Source organism: Nansenia antarctica (assembly GCF_963989245.1).
Source record: "Nansenia antarctica genome assembly, chromosome: 7".
Classification (NCBI taxonomy): domain Eukaryota; kingdom Metazoa; phylum Chordata; class Actinopteri; order Argentiniformes; family Microstomatidae; genus Nansenia; species Nansenia antarctica.
The window spans coordinates 47,312,199-47,328,182 of NC_137677.1; the positions used below are offsets into that span (position 1 = coordinate 47,312,199).

The following is a 15,984-nucleotide window of genomic DNA, read 5'->3' on the forward strand; positions in this document are numbered from 1 at the left end:
GAAAAGCTGGAAATTAGAACACTTTATTCCATTGAGCAGGTTCATCTATGTTATAGTGAAAGGCAACTAACCCTGGAGAGAAAAGCTGTGTGGAGAATGTGGATGCAATCAATTCTAACCAAAGCTGCCACTCCCAAAGCCCCTCAATTTGTTTTGAAGTGAATGCGGATGAAGTGTGTCCCTCACCTCTGCCCGTAGCAGGCTTTGAACGATTGGTAACACCGCTCTCTCTCTAACGATCAGAGTTTTACACTACAGAGAGACAGAGAGATGTCAGGAGGAGTGATAAATTGCCGCCTTTAAATAAATGAGCAGAACAAAACGCTCTGAAACACCTCCACCTAACCCTCTCCCCCCCCCCCCTCCTTTCCTCCCTTTCTCTCTTTTATTTACATGATCCATTTAAAGTCCTCTGTGCGTCTTACCTTTGGCTGATACTATTTACAGTTCAGTTACTTCTACTACTTCTCTCCATTTCTATCTCTCTCTGTCCCTCTATTATCTCTCTCTCTCTCTCTCTCTCTCTCTCTCTTTTTGTCTCCCTCTTTCTACTTCTAATGTGTTTTTTCCCTGAGATGAAAAGGGGGAGGCAGGTTAGGGGATAGAAGATAACGTAGATGGGGGGCGCTTAGGTGGCGTAGCGGGTTAAGCGTCGACCACGTAACAGCAGGGTTCCCGGTTCGATTCCGGCCGTGGACATGTCCTGCATGTCATCCCTCCTCTCTCTGTCACCCATCCTTCCTGTCTAAATCTCTACTGTATCTGTCAATAAAAGGAAAAATATGAGTGGGACTGCCCCACTCAGAAAAAAAATTACTTGAAAAATAATAATAAGATAACGTAGGTGAAGAGAGGGAGGATTGAAAGGAATATGGAAAGAGAGGGGGAAATAAGAAAGAGGAGGATGAAAGAAAGAAGAGGGATGGAGAAAAGAGGGTGGTATAGAGGGAGAAGGAGAGAGTTGAGGATAGGGAATTATGTTTGTATGAGGCCAATTGTACAAGGACAGACATGTGTGTGTGCGTGTGTGCATGTTTGCGTGCGTGCATGTGTGTGTACATGTGTGCGTGTACATGTGTGTGTGTGTGCCTCACAGTGATGGCACCTGAACTCCTGTGGTTCGGTGTCAGCCCCACGGACACCCATCATTACCCAGTCAGCAGCAGGCTCCTCCATCCTATACTCACACACACTCTCCCTCTCCCTACTTCTCTCCTCTTTTTCCCTGTGTTAATAGTTAGCCTTGACTCCACAGATTGACTCTCGGTCTCGGTGCTAGCCTTGGTGAGCTGAGCAGTGAAGGACAGAGAGGACACTCTACTTCTACCTCTCTACTCCCCCTTCCCTCTCTCCTGTGATATATATCGATGTGTCTCTCCAACCTTCAGAACTCAAACTTGTCCAGAAGAGGCTTTTTTAGAGGGTGACTGTGTCTTCAGGTTACGGCTGGATCTGCTATGCATGAGGATTGATTGTGTTTTAGCCAGCGTCACTGAGCTATCCATCCATAGCAGTGTTTGTGTGAGTATGGGTGTGTGTGCTGAGCCCTCTACCCTTACCTACCCTTTCTCTTGGGATGGCAGTGCTGGTAGGTGGGTCGTGTGTGATAGCATGGGGTACCTGATTGTTTCTGCATTCAAGAATTCTGCTTCATAATGTATTCGTCCCAAGGCAACTCACTCACATATTCAGGATACAGGTGCAGTTTTTTTTTGTTTTTTTTACAAAATTAAAAATTACAATTAATATCATGGAAAGTTCAATATTCAGTATTGTTCAATGTTTTCCGTAATTTAATTTAAAAAGTGAAACTTTCATATATTCCAGATTCATTACACATTAAGTGAAATATTTCAAGCCTTTTTTGTTTTAATGTTGATTTATCGTTGACGGCTTACAGCTCATGAAAATCATGAGTTTCTCAAAATATTACAATATTACATAAGACCAATCAGAAAAGGATTTATATTACAGAAATGTTGGCCTTCTGAAAAGTATGTTCATTTATGCACTCAATGCTTGGTGGGGGCTCCTTTTGCACGAATTACTGCATCAATACAGCGTGGCATGGAGGCATTCAGCCTGTGACACTGCTAAGGTGTTATGGAAGCCCAGGTTGCTTTGATAGCGGCCTTTAGCTCGTCTGCATTGTTGGGTCTGGTGTCTCTCATCTTCCTCTTGACAATACCCCATATATTCTCTATCTATTGGGTTCAGGTCAGGCGAGTTGGCTGGCCAATCAAGCACAGTAATGCCATGGTAATTAAGCCAGTTACTAGTAGTTTGGGCACTGTGGGCAGATGCCAAGTCCTGCTGGAAAATGAAATCAGCATCTCCATAAAGCTTGTCAGCAGAAAAAAATCTCCTGGTTGGCAGCGTTGACTCTGGGCTGATAAAACACAGTGGAGTAACACCAGCAGATGACACGGCCCCCCAAATCATCACTGACTGTGGAAACTTCACACTGGACTTCAAGCATCTTGGATTCTGTGCCTCTCCACTCTTCCTCCAGACTATGGGACCTTGATTTCCAAATGAAATGCAACATTTGCCACAGGTTGATTGCCTCCATGCCACGCCATATTGATGCAGTAATTCGTGCAAAAAGAGCCCCAACCAAGTATTGAGTGCATAAATGAACATACTTTTCAGAAGATTGACATTTCTGGATTATAAATTTAAAAAAATATTGCTTCTTATGTAATATTCTAATATTTTTAGATAATGGATTTTGGATTTTCATGAGCTGTAAGCCGTAATCATCAACATTAAAACAAAAAAGGGTTGAAATATTTCACTTTATGTGTAATGAATCTAGAATATATGGAATTTTAAAAATTTAATTCCGGAAAATATTGAACTTTTCCACAATATAAAATGTTTTTAGATGCACCTGTATTCAACAGGAAACACACTGATATTTCTAACACAATGTATCAGATAACTGAGTCACTTGGCACACACAACGTCTTTGCCAAGAGCAAGAACAGACAAAGACAGTCTCCTTCCTCTTAAGTCCCTTTTACTAAATGAAGACCCCCCCCCCCCCCTTGTCTATCTCTCTCTCTCTCTCTCTCTCTCTCTCTCTCTCTCCCCTCCCCCCCTCTCTCTCGTGTTATTCTCCCTCTCCAGTCCCGATCCCAGGAATAAAGACGTATGTAGATCCTGATACATATGAGGACCCGACACAAGCAGTGCATGAGTTTGCCAAGGAGATCGACCCGACCCGGATCCGTATTGAGAGAGTCATCGGAGCAGGTGCCGTCTCCTGCCTCAATTATCACACTTTCATATCTCACTTTCATATTTACCTTGTGGGTGTAAAAGGATCTGGCATTTGTTTATGAGAACAATATTTAATATTGTTTATGAGATTAACAATGCGTAATCTGACATATGAAGCAATCTATTCCCGTTTTTCCAATAGACATTAAATTAATAATTTCTCTCCTGTAGAGAGCATTTTCACCACCTTCCAGCATCTGATCTGAGTAATTTTCTCTACGCAGTAGGGTAATATTAAAACTGTTAAAACTGGTTCAGAGAACAAAAAGAGTCTAAGAATAGAATTAGAGGTGATTCTTCACAAGGTGCGTCCAATAAAGATATTTATCAGAGATTTTAATTATTCAGTAGCTACATAGGTGCCCGTAGGAAAGTCTTTATACTGCAACACTGCCCCCCGGTGGTTCATCTGTTGTCTGTAGACTTCTGAAGCCTGTGGAACTTCTGCTGAAACCCTGAAGGGAAGTTTATAAAATGTATTCATTATTCTGAAATAGTGTGTGTGTGTGTGTGTGTGTGTGTGTGTGTGTGTGTGTGTGTGTGTGTGTGTGTGTTTTACAGGTGAGTTTGGGGAAGTGTGCAGCGGACGGTTGCGGACACCGGGGAAGAAAGAGATTGCCGTAGCAATAAAGACGCTAAAGGGCGGATACGTTGAGCGTCAGAGGCGGGACTTCCTCCGAGAGGCGAGCATCATGGGACAGTTCGACCATCCCAACATCATCAGACTGGAGGGCGTGGTCACCAAAAGTAAGTGGGCTCATGGGAGCCGTAGTTTGCTGTACAGTTGCAAGTTACATAGGTGAAGCTACAGTATATAGCAACATTTCAACCACTTTGGGTCTCCATCAAGCTTTTCATGCATGAGCTGCTCACACGTGCAGCAACGATTGTTTATAATTAGAAGATGGTTGAGTGACTTGAAATCCAATGGTAGCTGTGGTAGCAGTTTTGTCAGTGAAAGGTGTCATATATATGTGTGATAAATGTGTGAATGGAGCTCGACAACGAAGTGGGAAGATATTTTAAATTGTGTGACAGTTGTATTCATGCATATCGACATTGATTCCCAAAGGCAGGGGATCTAGTCAGACTGCTCATGTGGGAAGCAGTCATTCTCCCTACAAAACGTGTTTTCTTGTCATATGGACAGGCTAACACATGTGTGACACGGTCTGGTGAAAAGTGTCGGTAATTCTCAAGTTGTGCAAATGAGCAAAGAGCTTTGAAAAAAAAGAAGGTTTTTTTGCATATTATGAAAGTTGAAGTATTGAAGAGCCCACTCAATATAACAGACAACAGTTTTAGGATCACTAAATACTATGTGATCATCTATGATAGTAGTAGTTATGTGTTTTTAGAATGTTGATGTTCTATCAGCAAGTTGGGATGTGCTAAACATGCAGTTAGATGTTCATAGTGATGTTCCTTTTTTAGCACTAGACTACTGCGTGTTTTTTGATTCAGAGCGCGTTTCTCCACTATTTGGTTTGAGATGTACCAACATTCAAATAAGCATATCTACTTCAACTATTTTCGGATTTATGCACTCATGGGGAAAGAAAACATGCATGTAAAAAGGGTAGGCGCAATAAGCCATGGCTTCAGCCTACACCTTTTTGGTCCTGGTACGCATTGTGACTGTGTACATTTTTTTTATATATGTATTGTGAATTGTATAAGGGACCAAAATAAACATTCTCAATCAATCTCAATCAATTTCAATGTATTTGAAAGCTTACAATCCGCACTTTCATAATCTGGAAAAAAATGAAATATTACCATGCCCTACTTGAGGACCTTTTAACCAGACTCTGTTACATTTCATCCTGTGCGGCAAAGAGATGGTAAGACCATAGACACGACACACCTTAAGATAAAACCAATAAACATGAATAAAACCCAAACGTTTGCAGCCGGCCCGGTCCTTGTTTTTCCACAGAGGACGAGAAATGGATGAGAACCCTCTGGCCCCTCCTATCTCCTGTAACCTAGCAATACAGAGAGGAGGAGATGGGGCCTGTGATAAGAAATCACATAGAGTTGACAAACTGCTGATGCATGTAAGGGTTCTTAAGGCTACATAAAGCTTTGTAAGTCATTTTATATCTCAGTTGTGTGTGTGTGTGTGTGTGTGTGTGTGTGTGTGTGTGTGTGTGTGTGTGTGTGTGTGTGTGTGTGTGTGTGTGTGTGTGTGTGTGTGTGTGTGTGTGTGAGAGAGAGAGAGTGTGTGTGCGTGTGCTTGTGTGTGTGCTTGTGTATGTGCGTTTGTGTGGATCTTTTATGGAACAAACACAGTCAAACATATGGTTATTTAAGAGACCATATAAAGAGAGAGATGGCTAGTGAATATAAATGTGTGGCAGCACAATCCTCCCTGTATTACTGACATTCCTGAACACAATGTGTAGTGGTGGTCTAGTGGATAGTGAGTTGGACTGGTGATCGGAAGGTTGTGAGTTCGAATCCTGCCTGAAATACCACCACTAGTGTGCCCTTGAGTAAAGCCCTCAGTTACTCCAGGAGGAGTGTCCCTGTAATTCGTAATTGTAAATTGCTGGGGGCGTCTAGTCATCGTAAGGTGTGTGTGAATGGGTGAATGAGAGACCATTGTAAAGCGCTTTGGAATAACGCGCTATATAAGTCAGTCCATTTACCACTTACAAACCTCAAGACACTAACCTCAAGACACTGCTCAGACATGCTCCTTTAAGATTACTACATGTGGGAGAACATAGGAATTCATTGTCAGGGCTGGGGCCCACCTGTATGAAAGATGTTGCCCCAGGCCTATCTTGCAGTCCTCCAGCTACAGCCCTACAGTACTGCATCCCCCATCCTAGGCCTGTGTCCCAGTATCCCAGCCCCCCTGCTGAAGACATGCTGGTAGTGACAGACAGTGTCTCCAGTACCTGCACCCTGCACCCCAGCCCCCTAGGCCCCCTGTTGGTAGTGACAGACAGTGTCTCCAGTACCTGCACCCTGCACCCCAGCCCCCCAGCCCCCTGTTGGTAGTGACAGACAGTGTCTCCAGTAGCCTAGCCCAGCACCCCAGCCCCCCAGCACCCTAGGCCCCCTGCTGGTAGTGACAGACAGTGTCTCCAGTAGCCTAGCCCAGCACCCCAGCCCCCCAGCACCCTAGGCCCCCTGCTGGTAGTGACAGACAGTGTCTCCAGTAGCCTAGCCCAGCACCCCAGCCCCCCAGCCCCCTGCTGGTAGTGACAGACAGCAGGATGTGTGTGATTATATGGGACAGCTGTCTCTGACACAGGGAGTGAGTCATCACAATGAGCCATTCCCCATGGCTGCATATGCTACAGCACAATGCACACACACACACACACACACACACACTTTATCAGAAACACACACACGCACAAGCTCGGACACACACACACACACACACACACACACACACACACACACACAGTACCTGACTTCACAATGCACAGCAGTCGTGCTAGGCCACTGAGCAGTAAAACACTAATAAACTGCTCTCTCTCTCTCTCTCTCTCTCTCTCTCTCTCTCTCTCTCTCTCTCTCTCTCTCTCTCTCTCTCTCTCTCATTCCATCTGTTGTTTACTCCTTCTCCTCCTCTTCAGAGACTAATTAAGAATGAGAGGTATTGGCGTGTGACTATAGTTTACCTGAGCAGGAAAACCAGGTGATGCAATACAATACAAAAACAGGTGTGTGTGAGTGTGCGTGTGCGTGTGCGTGCCCGTGTGCGTGTGTGTGTGTATTTTGGCAAACTGGGTTCACTGAGAACATACAATGACCTCGGCAATCGTTACAGGGGAGGGGAGCATGAGCCAATTGGAAGCAGGGACTGGTTAGGTGGACATGACAGTATGAGGGCCAGGCTGGGCACTTAGCCAGGACGTCGGCATTAAAACAGTAATAAGCACCACCTTTGACGAGGAGTCAGCGCGCCGGTTTAAGCTCTCATCCAAAGGACGGCATCCTCATGATGATTCCATGCTGAGAGTTTAACCATGCAATCTATTCAAGCACAGATCTCTATTTGTGTTCACATTATAATTGCCCTCTAAGAAGGACAAATTGTCCTTATTATAATTGATCAATAATACCCAGATATAAGCAGTTGTTAGTTATGAAGCGAATACAAAGCAGCCGCCTCCATGGGAGTGGATAGGAGCTCAGCGTTGGGAAAGCAGGACTTACATGGGAAAAGCAGGCCTGCGCCACACTGCTGCTCTGCAGCTGAGCTGATAAAGTAATCCAGTCAGCGGCGTGGCCAGCTCCTGCTCATCCCAGAGCCCCCACTCCCCCTGCCTCCGCCTGGCTGGTGGAGCCAGCCTGAGAGGGTAAGCTAGACAGCCCTGTTCTCGAAAAGGCGGTTCAGGACCCTGGCCGCTAAGACAAACAGACTGAAGAACTGCTTCTACCACAGGGCCGTCCAGGCCCTGAACACAGCAAAGACCTAAGTTCTGGGCCCTGGACAGTCTGGACGGATTGTATGGCAGCTGCTGGACTGAAAAAATCAGGTGTAGTGCTGAGGCACAAACATGTACATTTCAAGCCTGCAAACTGTGACACTTTAAATAACGTGAGACAATACTATTGTGCAATATGACAACCCTGGTCGACTATCTGTACAGTATAGTACGGTGGATGTGTACATAGCCTTTATTTATGTAAACCAGCTCCTTACCTTCTTGTGATTTTTTTTAAAAGTGTTTTTCTTTTTTTTCCCTTTCCTAACACCAGGGGAGCCACCCCTCCTAAATTTCGTTGTTTGGTACCTGTACTGTAGCAATGACAATAAAGTCCATTCATTCATTCATTCATTCATTCATTCTCGGCCTCTCTCGGCCTCTCTCGGCCTGGCTGCAGGGATGTCGTGACTGGCCTAAGTCTGAGCTCACCCAGCATGTGTCTGCGTCCAGCCCGAGCTCCCTCTCACACTGTACCAGTTGAATGAATGAATGAATGAATGGACTTTATTGTCATTGCTACAGTACAGGTACCAAACAACGAAATTTAGGAGGGGTGGCTCCCCTGGTGTTAGGAAAGGGGGGAAAAAAAACTTTTTTTAAAAATCACAAGAAGGGAAGGAGCTGGTTTACATAAATAAAGGCTATGTACACAATCCACTGTACTATACTGTACAGATAGACGACTAGGGTTGTCATATTGTCATATTGCACAGTTCCAGTCCCACATTCCTGGGTTGATTGAAGGGGACATCAATCTTCTTCCATCGTATTGCTGGCATTTCCAAAAGCCCTCCCCTTTTGGTCCCCTTTTGAGTTATTTTTTCCACATAGAAGTTCAACATTTACAGATTGATTCCTATTGATGCAATAATGTGGTGTGTAACCATGGTGACAACCTCTGCCTGAGTCTGGTCTGCGGCGGCAGCAGGTCAAACTTTATCTCCACCTGTCATGTCTCTGTAATAACCCCTGATATTCTATTCATGTATGAAATCACAGCGGGGGGGGGGGCAAATTAGCCAAATTAGTAGGATACTCTGAAGTGTAAACAAAATGGCGCTTTAGCGTGGCTAAACGAGCGATTGGGGGCAATCAATCAGTGGTGTTGTATCAGGTGCGGGAGCTGTGAAATGTGTTCTGAGTTTGAACAGTGGGGTTTCAGATGATATTCATTCTCATTCATTAACGTGAAGCTGTATCCATCGTTCCGTACATGAACACTGAGGGAAATATGAGTCAATACATCATTTGAGCTCTGAAATTCTGAAATACGGACAAATTAAATGTGGATGTCAGTGGATGAATTGAAAAGATTGGGGGTCGTTCCATAGGTGTTCACGTCTTGTTGGCCTGTGTTTCCACTAATGGAGTATGTGAAGTAGGCAAGGATAGAGAGCAGTAGGCAGTAGATGGATTGCCCCTTGCTGTGCTGTCCTTGTGCTTCTCCATGGTTCTTCAGTAGCCTTTGTAATCCTGTAATTAGTGCACTCAGCAGCACACACTCCAACTGGGGGATTAGACTGTGGGGTGAGCCCAGAGGACCCCATGGGCTTCTAACCCCAACCACCACCCTCTTCTCCTCCTCTCTCCCCTCACTCCTCTTCCCCTGGACCCCCTTCTATCCCCTGCCATCCTCCTTCTCTTCCTGTGAACTTCCTTCCCCCTTCCTTCCTCCCTCTCTCCTCCCCTCTGCCCCCCCGCCTCCGTGTCTTCCCCTGCCGTGTCTAAAGGGTGATAACAGTGGCCAGTCATTAAAGCAGGCTGTTAATCAAACAGGGTGTTAATTAATCCTGCGGTGGATTACTGTCCACTCTCCACAGGCCCAGAGATACGGACAGGAAACCACTTAAAGCTAATGGTAATCGTCTATGATGGAAGACGAACACACTTTCTGAGTCCGTCAGCAAACACGGATTAAGTAAGGGCAGGGAAACATGAGCTGGTTTTTATGTGTTCCTCTTGGTTACTCTTAGTAGCAAACGTTGACATGAGGATCCAGTTGGCTATAAATGTGTGTTTCTTTTTAAGCTGTGTAAACACTTTTGAAAAAAAATGTGATTAGTGACCCTGTTCTCACTGGTGTTCACTGTTCTGTTCCCAGGCAGGCCTGTCATGATTGTGGTGGAATACATGGAGAACGGATCACTGGACTCTTTCCTGAGGGTGAGAACCAGGATTATAACACAGAGATAAAGTTATCAAAAAAACGTGTTTTAGTCAAGTCTGTAACATTTAGAAATCCTTATTTTGTCCTATGATGTATTTCCCTGAAGGAGCTGTCGAAAAGCGCAGGATATGCTCTCTTGACAAGCCTTAGGCAAATCCTCTCTTTCTGTCCTCCCTAGTCCTCTCTCCTGTCAGACACACTGAATATGCTCACTCCACTTCTCTCTCTCCCTCTCTCTTCGTTTCTGTTAGAAGCACGACGGGCATTTCACAGTCATCCAGCTGGTTGGCATGCTGCGTGGCATCGCCTCGGGCATGAAGTACCTGTCAGACATGGGCTACGTTCACCGAGACCTCGCCGCTCGCAACATCCTGGTCAACAGCAACCTGGTGTGTAAGGTGTCTGACTTCGGCCTGTCCAGAGTACTGGAGGACGACCCAGAGGCTGCATACACCACCACGGTAACTATACATCCTGTAACCCAAAACCCCTTACTCCCCTTCCTCTTGTGGAAACGGTGTCCTCATATGGTCAAACTATATTATGTCTGGTCCAGCGCATAATGGAAGCTCTGTTCTGTTCCATCTGGTTTTTATGAAGAAAATATAACTACTCCGATTGCATTAAATGCATTTAGAGAATTGAACTGTGAAAGAAACCAATGGCTATCCACTTAATCACCTTGACATACAGCTTTTTCTTCCAGAACGGCTTTTTTACTGGCTTTTTTTACCTCAGTTTCTCTACCACTTTCTTCGCTGATGTTCTTTTACTCCTATTTTTGGCTCTTCGGCTTTAAGTCTCTCTGCTGTAACAAAGCATTCCAGGGTGGAGCAGCTCTCCAGATCAGTCTGCCCCACCGATGCCCTCCATTCCCAGGGTCACCAGGGGTCACTGTGAGGGGAAGTGTTGCATTCGCAAGGCCAGGAGACATTTTCTGCTCCACAGGAGCTGGTCTAGGAGAGGAGGCGAGGGAGGTCACAGAGCGCCTTACAGAGGAGATTTTGTGCAGACCAGGCGATTTTACTCTGCCCTCATGTGGTGAGAGAAATTAAGTGGGGTTTACAGTGAAGGAGGTAGAGAAGAGAGAGAGAGAGAGAGAGAGAGAGAGAGAGAGAGAGAGAGAGAGAGAGAGAGAGAGAGAGAGAGAGAGAGAGAGAGAGAGAGAGAGAGAGAGAGAGAGAGAGAGAGAGAGAGAGAGAGAGAGAGAGAGAGAGAGAGAGAGAGAGAGAGAGAGAGAGAGAGAGAGAGAGAGAGAGAGAGAGAGAGAGAGAGCAAGAGAGAGAGAGCAAGAGCAGGACACAATGAGCCTGGCTTCAGGAAAAGTGCTGTGCAGCTGTAACAATAGAAACAATCTTCCTCCCTTCTCACCTGGCTCTGTGAGCTCTGACACCTCTCTGCTCGTAAAGACACACTTTACAGCTCTGGTAATGTGCTGTGTGCACGCTGCAAGACTTCTAATGAGTGTATCCACCCCGTGAGAGTGTGGTGCATCTCTCCATGTGAATATGAGTAGCACGTATCATCGTAGAGGTTGTCAGATATTTGTAGAGGTTGTCAATGCATATTTCCTCAAGCATGCTTTGTCATCATTGAAGTGTGACAGAAATACATTGAAGTGTGACACACTTGTGTGGTGTGGTGTGGTGGTGTGGTGTGGTGTGGTGTGGTGTGGTGTGGTGTGGTGTGGTGTGGTGTGTGTGTGTGTGTGTGTGCGTGCGTGCGTGTGTGTGTTAACAGGGAGGAAAGATCCCTATCCGGTGGACAGCACCAGAGGCCATTTCGTACAGGAAGTTCTCATCAGCCAGCGACGCGTGGAGCTACGGCATCGTCATGTGGGAAGTGATGTCATACGGGGAGAGGCCCTATTGGGAGATGTCCAATCAAGATGTGAGTTCTAGGTTCTGGCTGTGGTCTCACACAGTGATGCACAATATCAGACATCTGTGGACCCATGCGGACAGGTCCGAAACACCTCCCAGAAAAAGTGTCCGCGTTGAAAATCTCAGCGTGGATTTCCATTGTTTTGGCCAGGGTCATGACCTAGATGGGGATGGGGATGTCCGCAGGAGGTATAAACGCAAACCAGCGCAATAAAAAGCCAACGGTATAAATCAGACTTTAGACTACATTGTTTCATCTACACCTCTCTTTGAATGAGCACAAAGCCCACCTTTAAACCTACCTTTTGGAGAGAGAGAAAGAGAGTGAGAGAGAGAATGGGGGCGGGGGGGAGAGGTAGGTCTCCTTAAAAGGAGAGAGAGGTAGACAACCTCTAAAGCAAAAGAGGGGTTTAAAAGTTGTGGAGTCAGACCTTGGTTGAGTGAGCTCGTGGTCTCAGGGCGGCCAGGGGGAGACAGATGGAAGAGGCAACAGATTCCTCCTGTCCCTCTGTGGAGTGTGAAAGCCCCTTGGTAATCCTCCTCAGCTCAGCCCCTCACATAGCTCACACGCACCCATACACACACACACACACACACACACACACACACACGCACATGGCTCGAGGGGATTTGTGCTGCTAGGGAATTGCTTAGAAGTGCTTTCCAAGACAAAAGACCTAGCCCAAACCCCACACTGCTGCTGCTGCTGCTTCTGCAGCCTCAACCAGCCTCGCCCTGCCTCCCCTCTACGTATGCCAAGCAATGGGGGAACAGCTGGGGTACAGACCAGCTGAGAGGGAGGACAGCAGGGGTACAGACCAGCTGAGAGGGAGGACAGCTGGGGTACAGACCAGCCGAGAGGGAGGCGTTGATTCTCACACAGACCATAACATGCATCTCAGAGACACTCACGACGATATAGCACAAATATTTTGATCTAACATACAGCACAGTTCAGGTGTGTGCGTGCGTGCGTGCGTGCGTGCGTGCGTGCGTGCGTGTGCTCTAACTTCACAGTCATGCATTTGAGATGAACACCCAGTGACTCTTACCTTGTTGCGGTCTCTCCAGGTGATCCTGTCGATAGAAGAGGGCTACCGGCTGCCGGCGCCCATGGGCTGCCCCGTGGCGCTCCACCAGCTGATGCTACACTGCTGGCAGAAGGAGCGGAGCCAGAGGCCCAAGTTCACCGACGTGGTCTCCTTCCTGGACAAGCTGATCCGCAACCCCAGCAGTCTGCTCACTCTGGTGGAGGACATCCAGAGGTACGCACCAACACAGGACACAGACACAGACACAAACGCAGGCGCAGACACAGGCACAGACACAGACACAGACACAAACGCAGACACAGACACAAACGCAGACACAGACACAGACATACACAGGCACAGACACAGAAAACACACAGGCACAGACACAGACACAGACACAAACGCAGGCGCAGACACAGGCACAGACGCACTGTGTTGGTACCACTGTGTTGGTGCGACACAGGCGCAGACACAGAAAGTACACAGACATACACAGACACAGACACAGGCACAGATGCAGGCACAGACACAGAAAATACACAGAAACAGACATACACAGGCACAGACACAGGCACAGACACAGAAAGCATGCAGCCACAGGCACACACACTGAGATATTCCAGGCTGGCTATATATCTAGCGGATTTTGTCAAGACCACATGACCTATAGAACTATATTTGTTTAATTTACCCAGTCACTTTTATTGCAGACAACAATATATCCTCTCAAAAATGTGATTATCTTATGATAGTATGTCTATGCAGTGTCCACTGTGTACACAATATACCTTATTGCTGTTACAGTAGATAATGTCGGCCTGTGCTCTTCAATACTCGTCTTTGGGGACCTTGTACTGTAATGAAGGCAGCCCAGATTTTATTGAACATATATCTCATCATTCTCTCCAAATGTTTAATTTTATTTGTATTCTGTCAGTTTGCCGGAGTCCCCTGGGGAGGTAGTGGACTACCCCATGTTCATCACCACTGGGGATTGGCTCGACTCCATCAAAATGAGCCAATACAAGAGCAACTTTGTAGCGGCAGGATTTAGCACGCTGGACTCTGTGACCAGGATGAGCATTGAGTGAGTGGAGGGAGTGTTAACCATACAAACACACACACACACACACACACACACACACTCACACACACATTCACACACACACACACACACACACACGCACACATTCACACACACACACACACACACACACACACACACACACACACACACACCACACACACTTATTATCCACGTGATACCAGGATAAGCAGGATATGCATTTAGGGAGTGCACTTGCTTAACTGTCCCATTAAACGTTCTGTGTGTGTGTGTGTGTGTGTGTGTGTGTGTGTGTGTGTGTGTGTTTGTTTGTATACACACTTGTATGTGTGTACGTTTTCTCTCTCTCCCTAGAGATGTCAGGCGGATCGGGGTGGCGTTGATTGGGCACCAGAGGCGAATCGTGAGCAGTATACAGACTCTCCGACTGCAGCTAATGCACGAACAGGAGAAGGGCTTCCATGTATGAGACCATAGATGGGCAGACAGACAGAGAGAGAGAGATGGATGGATCAAGAGAAAGAGAGCGATGGACAGACACACAGCCTGTGCCTCAGTCTTCACCCCACAGACAGAAAGACAGACAGATTGTCTCAACCAGGCCACTCTCCCCTCAGACAACTACATCACCTGGCCTCCGCCCCAGAGACTGAACTACCAAGACTATTTTGTACACCCTTAATCTGCTTCAGCCAGACAGGAGAGAGACAGAGGACTCTCACAGACTGGCTCTCCCTCATATGGGGAATGTATGCCTTCTTGCAGCAACAGTATTTCTATGTGGAACAACAGTATCTGTATTTAGAGCTGTAGATTTGGGAACGTGATCTACAATGTTTTCTCCATGTTTTGTGACCATGTAGCTGCTAACAGATGTGCAATCAAAAGGATTGTCCTTAATATTATATGAATTATTTTGTTTGGAGTAAACGTTATAAGGTATTCTCGTTACATTATTTAACCTCTCTCCAGAGTATCTGGTATGCTAATACTTGAAGAAGACGAAGAATCGATTTTTGAAGTGCGGATTTCTGAATGTTTTACCTGTATAGACAATTTATCAATTATAACCATAACCTAATATTTATCTATGTGCAGTCCTGTATGTGAAAGCCCTAGTAAATCTGGATTTTTATCTCTTAATTTATTTACAAGTTTATCTAAATCAGCAATATATTCTGTCATCTCAGTAAGTTATATAAGAGTATAATACAGTATATGACTCTTACGGACCTATAGACTCTGAGAGCGACCCATCTGGCCTCCTCAGTTGACTGTCACATGCTCACTGTACATAGCAGCCATTCCTGGCAGCTGTTGGAAAACAATGTACATAGTAGTTGTGAAAATCAAGGCTGGTCGCTAGACAGCACAGTAGTTGGTGTCATGATATCTGTTTGCTGTCAAGACTGAAATGTATCCCATGTAATTGAGTATGGAAGTCTTTGAGTCAAAACATGCTTCTCCCCACATCTGAATAGACCATGTGACATTAGGTTCTCTCGAATTGGGATGCAGTAATAGTCCCCAGTTGTTGAATGACCCCCTGACATGGAAAAGCAATATTTTGGTTGTGCAATAGAACCATTGGAACCTGCCTCACCTCTAGCAGAGAGAAAGATGCAGGGAAATGCAGAGAGAGAGAGAGATACATAGACAGAGATAGATAATATTAGAGGCCTGATCTGGTCAGTGACAAGCACATGCAGACATTCAGCAGCACCATAACCCATGACCCATAAGCCTCGCCAGACCCACCCACCCAGTGCAGTACAGAATGACTTCTAGCAGTAGGATACCATTGTGTACCTGACTTTCCGAATCGGATGAAGTTACCCCTAGACACTGTTCCAAGGTCAGTTTCACATGTGCCCCCTAAATGACAAAGGGGCAGGATTTCAGGAGGATAAGCTGACCCTAGATATCTGCCTATGGTTATCTTCTACCCGGAGCATAATGCTCACAGAAAGACTGCAGAGGTGTCACTCAGGAGAGAAGAGCGGGACACACACCCACACACACACCCTACTACTCGGATGGAGAGATGCTGTTTAGCATGTGTTACTGCTGAGCAATGGGAGAATGCTCTTTT

At 46.0% G+C, this 15,984-nt stretch overlaps 1 protein-coding gene across 1 annotated transcript in view; it reads left to right on the top strand.

Annotated features, from left to right (window-relative positions):
* Window positions 1–14,361, top strand: part of LOC308162176 (ephrin type-A receptor 6-like) — a gene marked incomplete at both ends in the record, with an annotated part of 122,634 nt that extends 108,273 nt beyond the window's left edge. The window contains 8 exons of the mRNA XM_080536301.1: window positions 3,133–3,258; window positions 3,847–4,032; window positions 9,844–9,905; window positions 10,161–10,370; window positions 11,650–11,799; window positions 12,864–13,057; window positions 13,764–13,913; window positions 14,247–14,361. Of these exons, the coding sequence (XP_080392427.1) occupies window positions 3,133–3,258; window positions 3,847–4,032; window positions 9,844–9,905; window positions 10,161–10,370; window positions 11,650–11,799; window positions 12,864–13,057; window positions 13,764–13,913; window positions 14,247–14,361 (1,193 nt within the window). The remainder of the gene's footprint in view (window positions 1–3,132; window positions 3,259–3,846; window positions 4,033–9,843; window positions 9,906–10,160; window positions 10,371–11,649; window positions 11,800–12,863; window positions 13,058–13,763; window positions 13,914–14,246) is intronic.
* Between the last annotated feature and the right edge of the window lie 1,623 nt (window positions 14,362–15,984).